Here is an 18,968-nt window from a genome sequence, read left to right as displayed (position 1 = left end):
CTTAGGTCGACTACTGCCCCTGCAGTAGCCAAAGCCCTCATTGGTATCTTTACCAGAGTGGGTTTCCCTAAGGAGGTGGTGTCTGACAGAGGTACCAACTTCATGTCAGCATACCTAAAACACATGTGGAATGAGTGTGGAGTGACTTACAAATTCACTACACCATACCATCCACAAACTAATGGCTTAGTTGAGAGATTCAACAAGACATTAAAAGGCATGATCATGGGGCTCCCAGAAAAACTCAAAAGGAGATGGGATGTCCTCTTGCCATGTCTGCTTTTTGCTTACAGAGAGGTGCCACAGAAGGGAGTAGGATTCTCACCCTTTGAACTTCTGTTTGGTCATCCTGTAAGGGGACCACTTGCTCTTGTTAAAGAAGGCTGGGAGAGACCTCTCCATGAGCCTAAACAAGACATAGTGGACTATGTACTTGGCCTTCGCTCTAGAATGGCAGAGTACATGGAAAAGGCAACCAAAAACCTTGAGGCCAGCCAACAGCTCCAGAAGTTTTGGTATGACCAAAAGGCTGCACTAGTTGAGTTCCAACCAGGGCAGAAAGTCTGGGTTCTGGAGCCTGTGGCTCCCAGGGCACTCCAGGACAAATGGAGTGGCCCTTACCCAGTACTAGAAAGGAAGAGTCAGGTCACCTACCTGGTGGACCTGGGCACAAGCAGGAGCCCCAAGAGGGTGATCCATGTGAACCGCCTTAAGCTCTTCCACGACAGGGCTGATGTGAATCTGTTGATGGTAACAGATGAGGATCAGGAGGCAGAGAGTGAACCTCTCCCTGATCTTCTGTCATCAGACCCAAAAGATGGCTCAGTAGATGGAGTGATCTACTCAGACACCCTCTCTGGCCAACAGCAAGCTGATTGTAGGAGAGTCCTACAACAGTTTCCTGAACTCTTCTCCTTAACCCCTGGTCAGACACACCTGTGTACCCATGATGTGGACACAGGAGACAGCATGCCTGTCAAAAACAAAATCTTTAGACAGTCTGACCATGTTAAGGAAAGCATCAAGGTGGAAGTCCACAAGATGCTGGAATTGGGAGTAATTAAGCGCTCTGACAGCCCCTGGGCTAGCCCAGTGGTCTTAGTCCCCAAACCTCACACCAAAGATGGAAAGAAAGAGATGAGGTTTTGTGTGGATTACAGAGGGCTCAATTCTGTCACCAAGACAGATGCTCATCCAATTCCCAGAGCTGATGAGCTCATAGATAAATTAGGTGCTGCCAAATTCTTAAGTACCTTTGACTTGACAGCAGGGTACTGGCAAATAAAAATGGCACCTGGAGCAAAAGAGAAAACAGCATTCTCCACACCTGATGGGCATTATCAGTTTACTGTTATGCCCTTTGGTTTAAAGAATGCCCCTGCCACCTTCCAAAGGTTGGTGAATCAAGTCCTTGCTGGCTTGGAGTCCTTTAGCACAGCTTATCTTGATGATATTGCTGTCTTTAGCTCCACCTGGCAGGATCACCTGGTCCACCTGAAGAAGGTTTTGAAGGCTCTGCAATCTGCAGGCCTCTCTATCAAGGCATCCAAATGCCAGATAGGGCAGGGAACTGTGGTTTACTTGGGCCACCTTGTAGGTGGAGGCCAAGTTCAGCCACTCCAACCCAAGATCCAGACTATTCTGGACTGGGTAGCTCCAAAAACCCAGACTCAAGTCAGGGCATTCCTTGGCTTGACTGGGTATTACAGGAGGTTTGTGAAGGGATATGGATCCATTGTGACAGCCCTCACTGAACTCACCTCCAAGAAAATGCCCAAGAAAGTGAACTGGACTGTGGAATGCCAACAGGCCTTTGACACCCTGAAACAAGCAATGTGCTCAGCACCAGTTCTAAAAGCTCCAGATTATTCTAAGCAGTTCATTGTGCAGACAGATGCCTCTGAACATGGGATAGGGGCAGTTTTGTCCCAAACAAAAGATGATGGCCTTGACCAGCCTGTTGCTTTCATTAGCAGGAGGTTACTCCCCAGGGAGCAGCGTTGGAGTGCCATTGAGAGGGAGGCCTTTGCTGTGGTTTGGTCCCTGAAGAAGCTGAGACCATACCTCTTTGGGACTCACTTCCTAGTTCAAACTGACCACAGACCTCTCAAATGGCTGATGCAAATGAAAGGTGAAAATCCTAAACTGTTGAGGTGGTCCATCCCCCTACAGGGAATGGACTTTATAGTGGAACACAGACCTGGGACTGCCCATGCCAATGCAGATGGCCTTTCCAGGTTCTTCCACTTAGAAAATGAAGACTCTCTTGGGAAAGGTAAGTCTCATCCTCTTTCGTTTGGGGGGGGGGGGTTGTGTAAGGAAATGCCTCCTTGGCATGGTTGCCCCCTGACTTTTTGCCTTTGCTGATGCTATGTTTACAATTGAAAGTGTGCTGAGGCCTGCTAACCAGGCCCCAGCACCAGTGTTCTTTCCCTAACCTGTACTTTTGTATCCACAATTGGCAGACCCTGGCATCCAGATAAGTCCCTTGTAACTGGTACTTCTAGTACCAAGGGCCCTGATGCCAAGGAAGGTCTCTAAGGGCTGCAGCATGTCTTATGCCACCCTGGAGACCTCTCACTCAGCACAGACACACTGCTTGCCAGCTTGTGTGTGCTAGTAAGGACAAAACGAGTAAGTCGACATGGCACTCCCCTCAGGGTGCCATGCCAGCCTCTCACTGCCTATGCAGTATAGGTAAGACACCCCTCTAGCAGGCCTTACAGCCCTAAGGCAGGGTGCACTATACCATAGGTGAGGGTACCAGTGCATGAGCATGGTACCCCTACAGTGTCTAAACCAAACCTTAGACATTGTAAGTGCAGGGTAGCCATAAGAGTATATGGTCTGGGAGTCTGTCAAACACGAACACCACAGCACCATAATGGCTACACTGAAAACTGGGAAGTTTGGTATCAAACTTCTCAGCACAATAAATGCACACTGATGCCAGTGTACATTTTATTGCAAAATACACCCCAGAGGGCACCTTAGAGGTGCCCCCTGAAACTTAACCGACTGTCTGTGTAGGCTGACTAGTTCCAGCAGCCTGCCACACCAGAGACATGTTGCTGGCCCCATGGGGAGAGTGCCTTTGTCACTCTGAGGCCAGTAACAAAGCCTGCACTGGGTGGAGATGCTAACACCTCCCCCAGGCAGGAGCTGTGACACCTGGCGGTGAGCCTCAAAGGCTCACCCCTTTGTCACAGCCCAGCAGGGCACTCCAGCTTAGTGGAGTTGCCCGCCCCCTCCGGCCACGGCCCCCACTTTTGGCGGCAAGGCTGGAGGGAACAAAGAAAGCAACAAGGAGGAGTCACTGGCCAGTCAGGACAGCCCCTAAGGTGTCCTGAGCTGAGGTGACTCTAACTTTTAGAAATCCTCCATCTTGCAGATGGAGGATTCCCCCAATAGGGTTAGGATTGTGACCCCCTCCCCTTGGGAGGAGGCACAAAGAGGGTGTACCCACCCTCAGGGCTAGTAGCCATTGGCTACTAACCCCCCAGACCTAAACACGCCCTTAAATTTAGTATTTAAGGGCTACCCTGAACCCTAGAAAATTTGATTCCTGCAAACTACAAGAAGAAGGACTGCCTAGCTGAAAACCCCTGCAGAGGAAGACCAGAAGACGACAACTGCCTTGGCTCCAGAAACTCACCGGCCTGTCTCCTGCCTTCCCAAGAACTCTGCTCCAGCGACGCCTTCCAAGGGACCAGCGACCTCTGAATCCTCCGAGGACTGCCCTGCTTCGAAAAAGACAAGAAACTCCTGAGGACAGCGGACCTGCTCCAAAAAGACTGCAACTTTGTTTCAAGAAGCAGCTTTAAAGAACCCTGCAACTCCCCGCAAGAAGCGTGAGACTTGCAACACTGCACCCGGCGACCCCGACTCGGCTGGTGGAGAACCAACACCTCAGGGAGGACCCCCGGACTACTCTACGACTGTGAGTACCAAAACCTGTCCCCCCTGAGCCCCCACAGCGCCGCCTGCAGAGGGAATCCCGAGGCTTCCCCTGACCGCGACTCTCTGAAACCTAAGTCCCGACGCCTGGAAAAGACCCTGCACCCGCAGCCCCCAGGACCTGAAGGACCGGACTTTCACTGGAGAAGTGACCCCCAGGAGTCCCTCTCCCTTGCCCAAGTGGAGGTTTCCCCGAGGAAGCCCCCCCTTGCCTGCCTGCAGCGCTGAAGAGATCCGTTGATCTCTCATAGACTAACATTGCAAACCCGACGCTTGTTTCTACACTGCACCCGGCCGCCCCCGCGCTGCTGAGGGTGAAATTTCTGTGTGGGCTTGTGTCCCCCCCGGTGCCCTACAAAACCCCCCTGGTCTGCCCTCCGAAGACGCGGGTACTTACCTGCAAGCAGACCGGAACCGGGGCACCCCCTGCACTCCATTCTAGCCTATGCGTTTTGGGCACCACTTTGAACTCTGCACCTGACCGGCCCTGAGCTGCTGGTGTGGTGACTTTGGGGTTGCTCTGAACCCCCAACGGTGGGCTACCTTGGACCAAGAACTGAACCCTGTAAGTATCTTACTTACCTGGTAAAACTAACAAAAACTTACCTCCCCCAGGAACTGTGAAAATTGCACTAAGTGTCCACTTTTGAAATAGCTATTTGTCAATAACTTGAAAAGTATACATGCAATTGAAATGATTCAAAGTTCCTAATGTACTTACCTGCAATACCTTTCAAACAAGATATTACATGTTAAATTTGAACCTGTGGTTCTTAAAATAAACTAAGAAAAGATATTTTTCTGTAACAAAACCTATTGGCTGGATTTGTCTCTGAGTGTGTGTACCTCATTTATTGTCTATGTGTATGTACAACAAATGCTTAACACTACTCCTTGGATAAGCCTACTGCTCGACCAATCTACCACAAAATAGAGCATTAGTATTATCTATTTTTACCACTATTTTACCTCTAAGGGGAACCCTTGGACTCTGTGCATGCTATTCCTTACTTTGAAATAGCACATACAGAGCCAACTTCCTACACTGCTTGTGCCGCAACCCTCATCCCCGCAGCATTGATATGCTTACTCTACTTATCAGGAGGCAACTATCCCCACTTGCCTGGGAGTTGTCGCATTTGCGAGCAGTGGTAGTAACAAGGGAGTCTGATGGTATCTGGCCCCTAATCTATATGGGATCAGATGGGGAGGGCTTGTATTTTTTATCACCTCTGGGCAGTACCCTAGCCCTAACAGGATCCTTAAGTATATGTGCAGTGTGTCGTAGCATGCCCTTTAGCATACGGAGACATTGTATAGCCTTATGTGTGCTTGAGAGTGTATCAAAGAGAAAATTCCCCTCTAGAGGCTCTTTTTGTATTTCCACGTTGTGGAACACATCAACTCTGGCTATGACCTCCTAATAAGAGGTAGTGTCATCAGAAGTAGACGGGCGGGCAGGTTATAAGTCTAGATCTGTGTCTGCTGGGGGATCAGCATCATAGGCATCCAGGGGTCATCTTTAGGTGGTGCCCCAAATGTATCTTGTGCCCCACCACATCCAGCAGTATATGACTGAGGAGACCCTTGGGGTGAGGTGCGCAATCATTCTCCCACAGACTGTAGTGGTGGTGGGGGAGGTGGTGAGGCTGGTGAAAGGGGCAAAGGGCTGGTGGTGTTGTCCACTCTCCTCCGTTGTTTGAGAGGAACCAGCATGGAAGAAGCACGATCAGAGACTCTTGAAAAGTTAGCCTCTATTTAGCTGGTGGTGGAGGTGTCGGAGTCAATGCTTTAGGAAGGATGCATCAGTTGTGGGGCTGGATGTGGATCTCTGTTTGTTTAACATTCAGCTGTTCTTGGAGTTAATAAAGCATTGGCTCCACGGATGTGTCAGAACCCGACTTTGAGGTTGGCTTTAAAGGTTTCTGAACCAAAGGAGATTTTTTGCTCAGGCACCGAAGCGGCGTTCGGCGTTGAGACGGTCAACATCGACAGCAACGGTCGACACAAGAGTACGCCAGCCCCTGGCTGTTGTTCCGGGGCTGACGTACTCTGTGCCAAAGACTTCGGCTTCAATGGAGGTTTTGGCGTTGAGCTGGAGGACAGGGTGTCCGAACCAGCTGCTCGGTGCCAACCATTGCCAGAAGACAGTGGTGGACCGAGGGACTCTGAGTGTGAATCCAGAAGGGCCAAACGTCTCTTGGAGGGATGCATAGGATGTAGGTGTAGCAGGGGATACTGGACTCATGGGCTGCTGAGCCGGAGTAATGTCCTCTATTTCCAAATAAACTTCGAGTCCGAGCCGGAACTGCCCTCAATGGAAAATGCCTCTTTCTCCGCAACCGACGGTTGACAGTGGCGTTCCTCTGCTTCAACGTATTCCTGACCAAAGATGCCGGAAGTGTTGTTGATGGTTCTGCATGACATTTCCAGGTGGCAAGTTTGATGGTACCAAACAAGTTTCGTCGAGTGGAAGGATTTGCAGGCGTCACAATCCGCTTTCCCTGTGTTCAGGTGACAAACACATTACAGAGTTGGTCGGTGTAGGGATACTTCATGTGGCAACGCGGGCAGTAACGGAAGGGTGTCCGTTCCATCACCAGTTGGGCATTCTCAGAAAACTGTGATGGAGTCCAAATGAGGGCCTGAGGGGTGAGGGCCTGCAGGGGCCACGGGTGAAGCAAACTGAATCAATGGAGATGTAGCTCATTTGCAGATGGGAAACTTGATCGAAATGATACTGATGAAGGAATGGGTTACATGAACCAAAAGGCGACCTGTGACTGACTTGAAATGGAGCGAAGGCACACGTGTCTGAATCAGATGACGGAAAGAAAACAACCTAACAATGGAGTAGATGCCCATGCACATTACCACCAAGAGGAGGAGTCACTCTACCTCGTGACTCGAAAGAATTCTTTAAAGAAAAACAACTTTCACACATCCGGACCCAACACTAGATGGCAGGAGTATGCAAAGCATGTGTATCTACAGCCACACGTCTCAAACACATATTTTCCTCACATTTCTGTGATGGAAAGTTCTAGCCACAAGCTTCCTTCCACCGAGCATTCTCCTAAATCTTCTGATAATAACAGTACCTCACTTGTGTGGGTAGGCCTAATAGCAGTGACAGGAAACGGTCCAAAGCGCAACATGGGTACATCACATTTTTCCACTCCCAAAAACTTTTTTTTTGGTAAAGTAGGTAGCCGTGGATTTTGGGTCCTAACTCAGTCAGCACTTAGGGAAACCTAGCAAAGCTGTACATTTTTGAAAACTAGATACCTAGAGAATCCAAGATTGGGTGACTTGTGTAGCTCTCATCAGACGTTTTACCCAGAATCCCTTGCAACCGCAAACTTTGAAAAAAAATGTACCTCATATTTCTGAGAAGGAAAATTCTGGAATCTGCAGGGGCAGCAAACTTCCTTTCACCAAGCATTCCCCCAAGTCTTCTGATAAAAATGGTTCCTCACTTGTGTGGGTAGGCCTGATGCCCACGGGTCATTTTTCCACTCAAAACTGACCCGTTTTTTGCAAAGTGGGTTGCTGTGGATTTTGGGCCTTAGCTCAGTCAGTACCTACGGAAACCTAGCAAACCTGCACATTTTGAAAAACTAGACAAATAGGGGAATCCAGGATGGGATGACGCTGGATCCCATGAGGTTTTTTTTTAACCCACAATGCACTGCAAACCTCAAACTATACCTGAAATCCATAATTTTCCTTGCATTTCTGTCATGGAAACATCCGGAACCCACAGGAATCCAAAAAATTCCTACCCCCCAGTATTACCTCACTTGTGCTGAAAAAAATGCTGTCCCACTTCAGTGGCTGGGCCTAGTGAAAGCAACAGGAATGGATCAAACCAAGGTCAATAGGAGTCATTGCGCCCCCATTCTGGACAGCACCCATGCCTCTATTTTTAATTTAAAAAAAAAAGCCTAATGCCTAGTTGACTTTCTGCCCTCCCGGGTGGCATATGAGGGGCAATTGCCCCCAACTAAGGGGGGGGGGGCAGAAAGACTATTCACCCTTTTATCAGGGGTGGGGGCATAAACGTGTCCATTCTCGGCAGCCCCCATCCCTCTATTCTTGTGTAATAAATAAATCCCTGGTGCCCAGTGGGCTTTCTATCCCTCCCCAGGGGGTGGGGAGGGGTTAGATTGGGGGCAATGATTTAAAAAAAGAGGTATTCATCATTAGATTGTCTAATCTCCCCCATCGTTGGCACAGTGCATACCAAATAGACCTTTTTATTAATTCATCTTGAGAATATGTTAAGCCATCAGTGACATTTACCTTTGCATCCACTCTGGAGTTAAAATGCAAAGCATGGCTGGGGCTCTGAGCGGGGGTGTTTGGAAGGGCACAGAGTGGCTTGTCTGCTGTACGGATGAGCAGTGGGCTTCTCTATATCTGTCTTCAGATTTACATATCTAGTCACAAAAAGCTGAAATGCTGACCAAGATTGCTTCTGGTTGTGTGAAGGTGAAGGAAGAGGAAAATGACAGTTAGGCTGACAAGAACTTCATGTCAGCCCAATAGAGCGAACCAATCTAAATGTGTTTACACCTCTCCCTTTCAGAGCCAGGTAGTGTATTTTATCAGCTCCCATCGCTCCCATAAAATGCATTTGTTAATCACCCCTTTGCTCTCAAGCAATGTTTCCTCTTCTAAGTTGCAGTATTTTCTCTGGGCTTTATAAAACCTGGTGTTCCTCCTTCCTCATCCTCACTACCACGTAGGGTGTATTCCATACTTAGGTTAGGCAGGACTCCCTCATTTCTTTCTCTACCAAATCCTCTCTGGCACTGGTTTTGGTCTTTTCATCTCTTGTCCAGCACGTGCTATACTCTTTTAATCAAACAGTGTTGGTCCTCTCCACATGCCATATCACCCCCTCCTTTCATGCTTCACCCTTCCCCAGCACTGCAAAGCATTCGCTCTTGAACAGTTAATTCTCCACTCTCCTCTTCCCCTACATCCCAAGCACTGCCCCATTGCTGCATGCTGCCACATGGTCTATTACCTCCCTCTTTTCCACTCACCGCTCATTATAGAACTGTAAAATGCTTTCGCTGCCCAATGGTGTTGCCAGTTGTTGGATCATCTGCAGAGATTTATCCCTCTCATCCAATCCAAGCATGCGGACATGAGCCACTAGCCAAGCCACGGCGCACACTGCCATACTGCACACCTTGCCTTTGATGTTATCAGTGATTTTCTGAAAACCAGAACACAACATATTTCAGAGATACAACAGTAAAAGGGGTAAATACCACAGACAAAGATGAGAGCTTCATTTCAAAAACATAAAAGCATCTTTTCATGCATTAGAATAGTTACCTACCTTCTAGACCACCTGATTCAGTCTTTCTCCGGCAGATGACTACTTTAACTGAACAAAAGAAGCTTTGTGGCTACAGTGGTACTGCCTTCATGATGAATGCAATGAGTGATACGACTGTGTACAGCACTCTGTTGTCTTTCAGCTAACTTTACACAATAACAGTACCATACTATGCTCAATGCGAGAAGTTGCACACTCATCATGTATTCAGGGGAGTAACTTGTTCCCCTAATGGATACCTTAGTTCCATAGATTCCTAGTCTTTTGAAAGATTCCCACTGCACTACAAACACAACAACATTGAAAAATTAATGATTAAACCCTTATTCTGAGAGGGCTGGGAAATATCAACCAGTGTCAGTGTCTAGTCTCAATTTTCCAAGTTTTGTTGCAATATCGCATACCCATGAGTGTTCCCTGTGCACATTTTGCTAGGTAATAAGTAGGGGTGGGTGAAAAATTAAACTCCACCAGCTGAGTTTTGCCCACTCCATGTTCTGCTTAAAGTGTGGGGAAGTTTTTTCTAGGGCACGGTTCACCAAGGTTTTGGCGAGCACATGAGAATTTGCGTCCCCTAGTGCAATTATCAGGCACTAGAATGCCTCTCGGCGTGATTTGTCAATGTGGGCAGTTGCAAATGTTTGCTGAGAGAGAGCTGCCACTCGAGTGGAAAATCTACTTGAGCGGCAGAAAGAAGCAGCGCCCTCCGGCACGCCGTATGGTGCAGTTCGTGCTGAGGCTAAAAATCAGCACGAGCAGCACAACATGCCGGAATTTCTCCTGCTGGGGAATTCCCAGGAATCTTGCAGAGTTTTTAATGCAACTCCACGGAATTCTGAGGAGGGAAAATCCACGAGTTCTACCCACGCCTATTAATAACATTTGCACAGGAAAAAAAAACTGAGGAAAGGAAGCATACATTGTTTATGATCACTCTGATTCCACATGCTATCACTCTTTTAAAGCAGGAAAACTTGTAATTGGGTGGGTATTTCTATCTAGGGGTGGTAGAGGCACTGCAAGTGTGTGGGTGGAGGATGGCATGGCAGCCTGACATATGTCCATGAGGATAAGCCGTCTCCATCATGTGTAAAAAGCTACTTAAGCTCGGATGCAGTGAAGTCTAAAGTTCTCAGGCAAATCTCAGTCAGCTGATACCAGGTTTTGATGCACAAACTAGAGACAGAGCTTAGACTGGCCCTCATTGGCAAAATGATGAACAGTTAATCAATGAGACCTCTTCTTATGCACTGGAAGAATACAGTAAGCTAAGGAAGTCATTGGGAAACTAGCTAACAACAACAAAGCAAAGACTGAGATACCTTTATGCCTTCCTTTTTACTAGACATACTAGGAAGTCCTTGTAGATCCACTATCCAAGGTTTGCAAATCTGGCTTCACAATGCAGTTGCCATCAGACATTATGTGATCAAAAAAAGAGCTTTCAGTAGTTCTACAAATAGACAATGAAGTTCCCCCAGATGTCGGTATATCTGAGTATACCTTCTGATTTGTCAAAAGCTGTGTGCTTCCACAGAAAGAGTGCTTATGCTTCACACAGCTATGATCATTTGTTTATCCAGCTGCTTCAGCCAGAATCTTTATAAAGCAATGCTATTTTGTTTGACTTTTCAGTCTTGCCTTCTGTTGTGCGTCTTTCTATAGTGCGCTATCATCCCTGATGGCATTCTGGCGCTGTGCAGGTGAGCAAGACTGGGCTTGGGTGCAGGGAGAGGAGTTACGCCAAAAGCTCCTTCAGCATCAAAGAAAGGAGGAGGCTCTGATGTTTACTGGGAGGTCATTCCATACTTTAGGAGCGAAGTAGGAGAAAGTTTGACCTTCAGTTCTGCTTCTGTGAATGTATGGAATGTGTGCTAGCAAGTGAGGTGCCTGGATGGATGATGGAAGTGTATCCGGTAATACAGGCAGCCTGGGCCCGCGCTATGTAGTACTTTGTATGTATGGATGAGTAGCTTGAAATGTTTGTGTATTGGGAGCCAGTAGAGTTCCCTCAAAGTGTTGTGTGATGTGAGTGCTGCTTGGGAGGTTGCGGAAGGATCTAGCTGCTGCATTTTTAATGGTCTGCAGTATTTTAGTGAGATGTTTGGTGATTCTTGCATACCATGTTCCCATACTCGAGACTGCTGGGTGATTAGGGCTTAGGTGACGGCCTCTTTTGTTGTTGTTCGATAGCCACTTGTTGATCTTTCTCAGCATCCTAAGAGTGTGGAAGCAAGATGCAGTGACAATTGATCTGGGAGGACATGGCCAGCTTGGCCACTAGTTCAAGACCTATGCTGGGTCTGCTGTGGGCTTATTCAGTAATGTACTGACTACTGTGTGCTTGCAGGTTTCCGGGAAAATGGTTGCGTCAATGTAGGTGTTGAGAATGGGAGCGAGGGCTTCGCTGTTGGGAGTGAGACCTCTGTTCAAGACGTGGTGGGGGCATAGGTCTGATGGGCCGCAGAGGGGATGAACTTCATGACTAGCTGTCTCGTCTGTGTTGATGCTATTCCATGTGGTCAGGGTACATTCTTCATTTGGGATTGGAAGATTGACTGTGAGGTTGCTGACGTCGGGTTGAGGGTAGAAGTTGTCAAATATGGTTATATCATTTTGTTGAAGATCGGAGAGGTTTTTGCACAGTTATGTTGCGATGTGTTCATGTGTTGGGGTGATGTTGCCGGCGGTGGATGCGGGAGGGATGAAGTTTTAACCAGTTTTTGATGGTTGAGAAGACTTCTTTGCTGCTGTTGAAACTAGCATTGATGCGGTTTGCTAGGACCATCCGATTGGTGTTGCGAATTTGATGGTGGTAGCAGGTCAGCTTTCATTGGGAAAATGTGATGTGTCCATGTTGTCTTTTGGGGCATTTCCTGTCGCGGGCACTAGGCCTACCCACACAAATGAGGTACCATTTGTATCGGGAGACTTGGGGGAATGCTGGGTGGAAGGAAAGTTGTGGCTCCTCTTAGATTCCAGAACATTCTATCACCGAAATGTGAGGAAAGGGTGTGTTTTTTTTTTTGGCCAAATTTTGAGGTTTGCAAAGGATTCTGAGTAACAGAACCTGGTGAGAGCCCCACAAGTCACCCCATCTTGCATTCCCCTAGGTGTCTAGTTTTCAAAAATGCAAATGTTTGGTACATTTCTCTAGGTGCCGGCTGAGCTAGAGGCCAAAATCCACAGCTAGTCACTTTGCAAAAAACACGTCAGATTTCAATGTAAAAATGTGATGTGTCCATGTTGCGTTTCTTGTTGCGGGCATTAGGCCTACCAACACAAGTGAAGTATAATTTTCATCGGGAGACTTAGCGGAACACAGAATAGCAGAGCAAGTGTTATTGCCCCTTGTTTTTCTCTACATTTTTCCTTCCAAATGTAAGTGTGTAAAAAATACATCTATTTGAGAAATGTCCTGTAATTCACATGCTAGTATGGGAACCCTGGAATTCAGAACTGTGCAAATAACCACTGCTTCTCAACACCCTATCTTGTGCCCATTTCGGAAATACAAAGGTTTCCTTGATACCTATTTTTCACTCTTTATATTTCACCAAATTAATTGCTGTATACAATGAAAACCCATTGCAAGGTGCAGCTCCTTTATTGACTCTGGGTACCTAGAGTTCTTAATGAACCTACAAGCCCTATATATCCCCGCAACCAGAAGAGTCCAGCAGACGTAACAGTATATTGTTTTAAAAAATCTGCCATAGCTGGAAAAAGTTAGAGAAGAAAACATGGACAGAAATGACTCACTTTTTTCACCTCAAATTTTTTATTTTTTTATTTTAGCTGTTACTTTCTGTAGGAAAATCTTGAAGGATATACACAAATGACCTCTTGCTGAGAATTCAGAATTTTGTCTTCTTTTCAGAAATGTTTAGCTGTCCAGGATCCAGCACTGGTTTCACACCCATTTCTGTCACTAACTGGAAGGAGGCTGAAAGCACAAAACAATTGTAAAAATGGGGTATGTCCCAGTAAAATGCCAAAATTGTGTTGAAAAATTAGGTTTTTCTGATTCAAGTCTGCCTGTTCCTGAAAGCTGGGAAGATGGTGATTTTAGCACTGCAAACCTTTTGTTGATGCCATTTTCAGGAAAGAAAACACAAGCTTACACCCCATAAATGACGACTTCTTGTCGGAAGTGGACATTTTACTGCCCCTGAGTTTCTAGTTCCACCAAAAACAAGATGGTGGACCCCTTCATTCGTAGAGCACATCAGGCAGCCCAACTTAGGGGTGTGACTAGCCTGGAGGTGCAACACACCTACTGCATAGCTAATTCAGCACCTGTCCTGGTGCCAAATGAGCCTCTGGGCATGTGGTGGCATTCACCAGGTCTGGAGGAAGCTGGAGTTGCATATCAAAGGTGGCAGGGGCTTTGAAGACCCTGGGCTTAGTATGTAGCTCCACTAGCCATCCTGCTAGAGGAGGTGATAACACCTTCGCCAGGGCAGGCATTGTTTTCTGACCTCAGAGAGCGCTGGCTCTCACCTGCAGGGGGCCAGAAACTCACCTGTGGTGGCAGGCTGGTCCAGGCCAGTCAGCCGGCACATAAAAGACTAGTAGGGCACCTCTAAGGTGCACTCTGGATGCATGTCAAAATAAATCCAATACTGACATCAGTATGGATTGATTAAGACATCGTGTTTCATACCAAACACCACAGGTTTCAGTAAAGCCATCATTTAGCTGCAAAACTCGTAATGACCAGTGCCAAGTAAATATACTTAAGATCTAGTTGGTCGCTTGCACCAACTAGTAATTGAATGAGACAGCACAGGGGCATATCTGTTCATGTAGACATGCCTTCACATGTAATATAATGCACCCTGTCTTAGCGTTATAAGGCCTGCTGTAGGGGTAACACATATACTATAAGCAGTGACTTGGTCATGGCACACAGTGAGTGTGCCATGTTGTGTTTTCACACATGGTTTGCACCATGTCACTCAGCTCAGCCTGCGATGGCAGTCCGCATGCATTTTGTATTGGGGGTGTCCCTTAGGGTGGCATACTACATGCTGCAGCCCTTAGCGACCCTCTTTGGTACCCATGCCCTAGGTACCGGGGTACCATTTACTAGGAACATACAGGGGTGCTAAAGTGTGTGTTAATTGTACACAATTAGACCATTTTACCTTGTTTTTAGGAAAAAGGCACGGGGCCTGGTTAGCAGGGACCCAGTGCACATCAGTCAAAAAACAGCACCAGTGGCATAAGGGTGGAGGGACCATGACAAAAACGGGCACATTCCAACAATCAGCCACTTCAGACATGGGCTCCATTGTCCTATGAGTGACTGCATTTTTCTCGTCACATGCACATGCAGCTTTAGTGTCAGAACGGGTGGCCCATTCCTTCAGGTTTTCCGATTTTTCCTCTCATTTCTTTCCTTCTCATCTTTATTTGAAGTATTTTGAGCATACTACAGCTACTCAAGTCAGTGCTAACAGGCTGCTTGCTTGCCGTTCATTTAATTTGCAGTGCATCACATCCTGCGAAGTCACAGCATCTACACTTGGCCACAATTATGGAATGGTAATAGCTATAGTTTTACTGTTTTACCATTCCAAGATGGCCAACCCATTGGTTCTAAATGTGGCAACCATGCTGGAACTTCCAAACAACTAAATACCATGTACAATACTACTGCAAGACAACTACCTGCTGCTATGTTTACTGTTTGTTATTTATTGCAAGCATAGGCCTGGCAGATTTAGGTGGCAGCATGTTTTCTTTTTCTAAGTTTATTCTTTTAATTTATCTTGCATATGTTGCTAAGTCTGTGAATTAGTTTATTGTGGTTTTGTAAGTGGATGAATGTTAGAATGATTTAGTGGGTGGATGAATGCACGCATGTGGGCTAAGATGAGCGACAGAATGTATGATGATTTACTGAATTCCTAAACCCATTGACTGACAAAGTATTAATTTAAAAGATAAACCTACTGGCATTGCCAAGGCTTGTTAAGTAGTTCTTATGTAAGAAAGTATTAAACTATGTTAAAGTCCATATTACCATGGCTTTTGAAATGTAGGATGGACCCTACAGCGCTGTGGTTCATGCAGACCTACTGCTCTGTTAAATGATTAAGTTGAAATCTCACAAAAAGTTGGATCACTAGGATTTTTGATGTTCTGCCTCAGTTCCAAAGTCAAATGCAAAAAGAACAGATGGTGGATGGAATGTGTAACAAATAAAAAATTCACCCCCCAGTCACAGATCTGGGTTTAATACATCGTTTTTTGTTGTTGCTTGCCATGCCATTCCAGTTTGGACCTAGACATATGCAAATCAGTCTTGACCCTGTTCCCCATGGGAACAGTCCAGCAAGACCTGCCAGGCCAGGTCCTCCCTGGACCAGAAAGAAGCATCCTGGGACCAGGTTTGGGGTATCACTCTTCCTCAGCCAGGCTACCTTGAATCTGGTGGCTTAGCAAGTATGAGACCCACGTCTGGGCATACCCTTCCCACTTAGGGTGAAAAATATAAAAAGAGCAGATGATGGAAGGAATGTGGAGCAAATCAAACATTCACCCCCAGTCCAGATCTGGGTTTAATCCATCAGTTGTTTTGCTTGCCATGACATTCCAGTTTGGACCCAGCATACGGCTGCAAATCAGTCTTGACACTGTTCCCATATTGGGGTGGCATGGTGAGCAAAAGAACGATGGATTAAACCCAGCTCTGTGACTGGGGGTGAGTGTTTGAAAAGTTTCAGCACTCCGTCCATCATTCTTTTGTGTTGCTTCAGTTCCAAAGTCAGCAGGCCTGGCTGTAACACCACACACTTTTTGCCATTCCCTTTTCCCGTAAGTTGCTCTGCCTCTGAGGAAATCTGGTGCCAGTTGTGGGTTTTCAGGTGGCTTATTTTACAACACTGTTTTCCAGATATTTTTGCCAAACGGCCAGCAAAGAGTGGGATGTCGCCTTATGACCATAACTGCTGATTTTGGAACTGGAAAACCAGGTTATAGTCTCGGTGTCTGCTCAACACCCCGTGATTCTGGGCAAACCACTTATTCTTCTAGTGCCTAAATAAAAGAGCATTGGCAAAGCCAACAGGTCAATGTGACCTTTTGGCTCAGTCAAAGTTTTTCAGCAGCACAGTTGAAAGTTTTTTTTGTTTTTTAAAAAAATGCTTTTACGTTATAGTGCTTTAAAAAAAAAAATTGCTGGTGAGGCATCCACACCCTCTTTGTTGCACCCCTCCCTCTGAGATGTCCCATCCACCCGACAGCAATTAAAACAAACAAAACAAAATAAAGAACTGGCCTTGTCACAGCTCATTTTTTTAATTAAAAAAAAAAAAACTTTCAGAAGGATTACGTGATTTATAGCTACTCTCAGGCTAGCTAAGCAGGCCGCATACTACTTTCAGAAATGTTCTCAATCTATCAATTTGTTTTTGTATAGTGTGGCGCTGTCACCTCTAGGGCCATCTGGGCGCTGTGGGTGCGATGTCTGATTTGAAAAGTCAGGTCTTGAATTTCTTTCTGAAATCTGCCAGGGAGGGTGCTGTATAAAGATGGAGGGGTAGGTCAGTCCAGGTTTTGGCAGCAATGTAGGAGAAGGAGCGACCCCCACTGCAGGTGCGAAGAATGTGGGGGGCAGGAAGTGGGGTGATCACGGGCTAGTAAGGCAGAGCGCAGGTGTATTGCGGGTAGATGGAGGTTCAGTCGATGACTGATGTAGGCCAGTCCTTGATCATGCAGAGCTTTCTAGGCATGTGTGAGGATTTTGAACTGGCATCTTTTCTTGATGGAGAGCTAATGGAGGTTTCTGAGGTGGGGGTAATGTGGGTCTGTTTGCAGATGTCCAGGATGAGTCTGGCTGCAGCATTCTGTATGGTCTGGAGTCTTTTGAGGAGCTAGGTGGAGATGCCGGCATAGAGAGCATTGCCATAGTCGAGCCGGCTGGTGACAGGGGGGCTGAGTGAAGGTCTTCCTGGAGATAAGTGGGATCCATCTTAAGATTCTGCAGAGCATGCAAAGGGTATGGAAGCAGGAGGAGGCGACTGTGTTGATTTGTCGTTCATGGTCAGTTCACGGTCCAGGATGATGCCTAGGTTGTGTGTATTGGTTGGGGGTGTTTGTCCGAGTTCTGCTGGCCACCAGCTCTGGTCCCATATGGAGGTTTTTTCCCCCAAAGATCAGAAATTCTGTCTTGTCTGAGTTGAGTTTAAGCAGTTGTCTCTCATCCAGTTGGCTACGTTGGTCATGGCGTTGCAGAAGTTGATTCTGGTGGTGGAGGGGTCTTTTGTGAGAGAGGACTAGTTGAGTGTCTTCATAAGAAATTATGTTGAGGCCTTGGGATATGACAAGGTCTGTGGGGGGGGGGCATGTAGGTGTTAAACTAGGTGGGGGTGAGGGATGATCTTTAGAGTATGCTGCATAAGATGTCCTTGGGTTCGAAGGTGAAGGGAGGCAGCCGGATGCGCTGTGTGTGTCAAACGAGGAAGGAGGCAATCCACAAGAGGGTGTTTTGGTGAATGCTGACGATGTAGAGTCTGTTGATGAGGGTGTGGTGGGAAACAGTGTTGAAACCAGTAGAGAGGTCAAGCAGGATCAAAGCCACCATCTCCCTGTGGTCGAGGAGTGTTCTGATGTCTGTGGCAGCGATCAGAGAAGTTTCAGTGCTGTGGTTGGCACAGAATCCTGATTGGGAGGCATCAAGTAGGTGATTTTGTTCCAAGTACTTGGTAAGTTATTTGATGACCTTCGCGAGTACTTTGGCCGGGTAGGGGAGCAGTGAGATCAGTCAATAATGTTTGAGTTTGCTTTGTCAGTGGAGAGTTTCTTTAGGAGAGGTCTGACCTCTGCATGTTTCCGGCTATCCAGGAAGGCTGCTGTGATGGAGGTGTTTATAATGCTGGTGAGTTCTGTGCTGATAGGGCTGGTTCTTAGATTGAAAAGCTGGTGGTGGCAGGGATCGGTGGGTGCCGTGGAGTGAACGGATGACATGATGAAGGCCGTGGTGGTCTGAGCGGTGATCGGGCATCAAGTGGTGATCATTCAGCTGGTGTGAGCTGGTTGAAAGAGGTTGCTGAGGTTGACAGCCAGGGGTTGGGGGTCAAAGTTGCCTTAGATGGTGGCAATCTTGTGGTGTAAGTAGTCTGAGAGGGTGTCGCAGAGTTTTGAGAGGGGTGGATGGTGTTCTCCGGGGCTGCTGGGTTGGAGAATTTATTGACTATTTTGAAGAGTTCTTTAGTGTGGTTGGCTGTTTTTAATCGGAAATATGTTGCAGGCTGCAAGTATATAAATGCAGACTGTTTATCACATTGACCTGTTGATGACGAAGGCAGTCATGAGGAACCAAAGGAATATAAGAAATGGTTTGTGGTAAACACAGGATAATGTTGCAAAGGGGCGATCAGCGAGAGGGATGGAATGAAGAGGTGGATAAGGACATCGTGTTGAAGGAAGCGAAAGTTGGCTTGAGCAGTGGTTGGCCTCGAGAGAAGGAGGAGTTTTTGTTGAATAATTACAAATGTCAATGGGATGAATTAATGGTGGATAACAGAGTCTTATATCAAGACACTGATAGTTCCGTAATCATTGAGAGACATGTTAATGAGGTTCATACAAGAAAAGACAAAGTGACATGTCTGCCATGGAACATAAACCCAGATGTAACTCTTGG

The 18,968-nt window shown here is 46.8% G+C and overlaps 1 protein-coding gene across 2 annotated transcripts in view; it reads right to left on the bottom strand.

Moving 5' to 3' along the window:
- Window positions 1–18,968, bottom strand: part of MED24 (mediator complex subunit 24) — a 308,225-nt gene that overhangs the window by 105,118 nt on the left and 184,139 nt on the right. For both annotated transcript variants that reach the window (XM_069237418.1, XM_069237419.1), the window contains exon 19: window positions 9,012–9,187. In XM_069237418.1, the coding sequence (XP_069093519.1) occupies window positions 9,012–9,187 (176 nt within the window). The remainder of the gene's footprint in view (window positions 1–9,011; window positions 9,188–18,968) is intronic.

This window comes from Pleurodeles waltl, chromosome 6 (genome assembly GCF_031143425.1).
Source record: "Pleurodeles waltl isolate 20211129_DDA chromosome 6, aPleWal1.hap1.20221129, whole genome shotgun sequence".
NCBI classification, from domain to species: domain Eukaryota; kingdom Metazoa; phylum Chordata; class Amphibia; order Caudata; family Salamandridae; genus Pleurodeles; species Pleurodeles waltl.
Note: the sequence above shows the minus strand (reverse complement) of the source record. Positions and strands in the feature narration are given on the sequence as shown.